The sequence below is a fragment of the Belonocnema kinseyi genome, chromosome 3 (genome assembly GCF_010883055.1).
Source record: "Belonocnema kinseyi isolate 2016_QV_RU_SX_M_011 chromosome 3, B_treatae_v1, whole genome shotgun sequence".
NCBI classification, from domain to species: domain Eukaryota; kingdom Metazoa; phylum Arthropoda; class Insecta; order Hymenoptera; family Cynipidae; genus Belonocnema; species Belonocnema kinseyi.
The window spans coordinates 142,975,646-142,978,099 of NC_046659.1; the positions used below are offsets into that span (position 1 = coordinate 142,975,646).

The 2,454-nt window shown below is 42.8% G+C and overlaps 1 protein-coding gene across 1 annotated transcript; it reads left to right on the forward strand.

The window, feature by feature from the left end:
• Positions 1-500: 500 nt before the first annotated feature.
• LOC117170048 lies at positions 501-941 on the forward strand. The gene has a single exon (XM_033356567.1). The coding sequence runs from the start codon at positions 501-503 to the stop codon at positions 939-941; it is 441 nt and encodes a 146-aa protein (XP_033212458.1).
• Positions 942-2,454: the final 1,513 nt, after the last annotated feature.

Consider the following 2,454-nt stretch of genomic DNA (forward strand, 5'->3'; position numbering starts at 1 on the left):
GGAATTATTTAGTATATTGTGCAGGAATCGTAAATCAGCAAAAAGGAATCTAGTACAAATTTTAGGGATAATAAGTAGCGCTCTAGTCCGGTCATAGTCGTGGTCGCATCTGTTCATAGCCATACCCAATTGTCTAGCTACGAAACGAAGGAAACGCTTCTGAATGCGTTCGAGTCTGATCTTATGAACGGCATATTGCGGAGACCAAATGACTGAACCATATTCTATAAGTGGACGTACTAGCGAGAATTAGATAACCTTAAAGAAGAACACGACAGCCAGCTGTACGTGGCACAGTGTCGAGTCGCACGTTAGGGGGAAGGGGGGGAGAGAATCGGAGCGAAGGAAGCGATAAGGTAAGGGATAGAGCGTCCAGTGTCAGCGAGGGGGATGATCTCTTCATGAGGAAAAGAGAAAGCAAAAAGAGTCCGGAGAAAAGCGCACTAGAGAGTCCCTTTAAATAAAGCGTACGAACACTAGGTCACCCCTCCCCCCTAAAAATGAAGGGGAAGACGGCAAAGGAGGCTCTTAGGGTACTGGTAGGCGCGATCAGAGGGTTGAGAGAGGAAGTAAGAGGGGCTATGGAGCAGATGGAAAGTATGTGGGAGGACCTGAGGATAAGGGATGAGAGATGGGAAAAGGAAGTAAAAGAGTTGAGGGGGAAAGCAGCCAGATTGCAGAGGGAGTTGACATTGTTAAGGAAGAAAAAAGAGGATGAAATAATAGAGATGGAAGAAGATTTTAGGGTGTGGAAGGAAAGGGTGGAAAAAAAGGTGGAAAAAAAGGAGGACAGGTCGGGAATGAAAGTTGTTGACAGGAGAGAGGGCAAGAATAAAGGTATTTGGGAGAAGGTAAAGATTAAGATAGAAGAGAAAGTGGCAGAGCGTACGAATGAAAAGGAGGAGAGAGCGGATAGGGAAATGATAAGGACGATGGAGTAGAGGACGAGAAGAAGAGAGAAGGTAGATAGGAGAAATAATATGGTAATAATATGATTGAAGCTATAGAGTAGGGAAGAAAGGGGGGGGGAGTGAAAGCGCTGCTACAGAGCTTACGCTAAACTAAAGGCGAAGTAGCGAAAGTTAGGATGGAGAGAAGAAAGGAGAATGAAGTTCTGGTGGTGAAATTGGAGATCTGGGAAGAAAAATTGGGGGCAATGCGTAACAAAAATATAATTAAGGACAAGAAGATTTTCATCGATCAAGATTTGACGAGGAAGGAAAGAAATGTGCAGAGAATGCTGCATGACAGAGCTAGGAAGGAGAGGAGTGAAGGGAGAGTGACAAAGGTCACTTTCCCTCATATAATAATGATAGAGTAGAGTGAAAGTTGTCAAAGGGGTATAGGTGGAGGTTACAGAAGGCCGTTAAACTAAAGAGGAAAGGAAGGGCTAGTGGGGGAATTATAACAGGGGCTAGGGATGGATTAGAAGAAGTTCATGGAGAGAGAGAGAGATGAGGGTATGGTTGTACTGGGGGGATTTTAATGCGAGATAAGATAATAAATAAGGAGGGGGAGATTCTAAGAGACTGGTTGGAGGACAGAGGTTGGGCGGTGGCGAATGGTATGGTAAAAGGGGACGAAGAAGGAAGGGACTGAGTTTACCCAATCGATCGTCGGAACAAGAGTGTGTCACGAGTGTCAGGGACACCGGTTCTTGTGCTCGTCGCGCAAGAGCCTGAGTGGAGAAGGGGAGCGGACGCCGGCCAGCGGATTGGTTCGGGGTTCTCGACTAATAGAGTTGCGGTTGGAGGGGTGAAGCTGCCGCCTCACGTGTCTCATTATTTCGTCGAAATTTTTCGCGCGCCGACTTGAAACTTTCAAACGCGCAATAAAAATTACATTGGAAATTACAAAATACATCGGCGAAAAATATACCATAGAAAAATTAGAACTAAAATTAAAAAACTTTGAAGAAAAATGTCGAAGAAAGAAATGATGTTCATGGATTTAAAATGAAATTTAGGAATAACAATATGAGAGAGAAATAAAAGTATTACGAGAAAAATATACAAATAGAATGTTCGTATTAAAAAAAATATATAATAAGAGAAAAATTAATTTATATAAAAATATCAAAAGAAAAAAATATATATGTACAATCCTTAGGTTGGCCTTCGCTGGCCGCTTTCTTTCGGACGAGAAGAGAGAGAAAGAGAGAGAGAGAGAGAAAGAGAGAAAGAGAGAGAGGGCTGACGCGTGATGAAAACATTTTCCGGTCATCAGCTGCGCCAGGTGTGTTTTTATAACTCTCTTTCTTCTCTTTCCGAGTGCTATGACTTATGGGAAGTGAGCTCGTGAAACACCATTTGGAAGCAATTAACCAGGAAGGATTTCCCGGCTCGGGTTTATTAAGTAAACACAAGCGGGGAATTTGTTGTGACAAATCGCTTTCCTAATGGTTCTCAACTTATGGGACTTATTGGAGTATATCAACATATCTTAAATTTAGAT

Bases quoted from the DNA above. Each gene is read 5' to 3' on its own strand.
- LOC117170048 (XM_033356567.1), top strand. From the start codon at position 501: ATGAAGGGGAAGACGGCAAAGGAGGCTCTTAGGGTACTGGTAGGCGCG.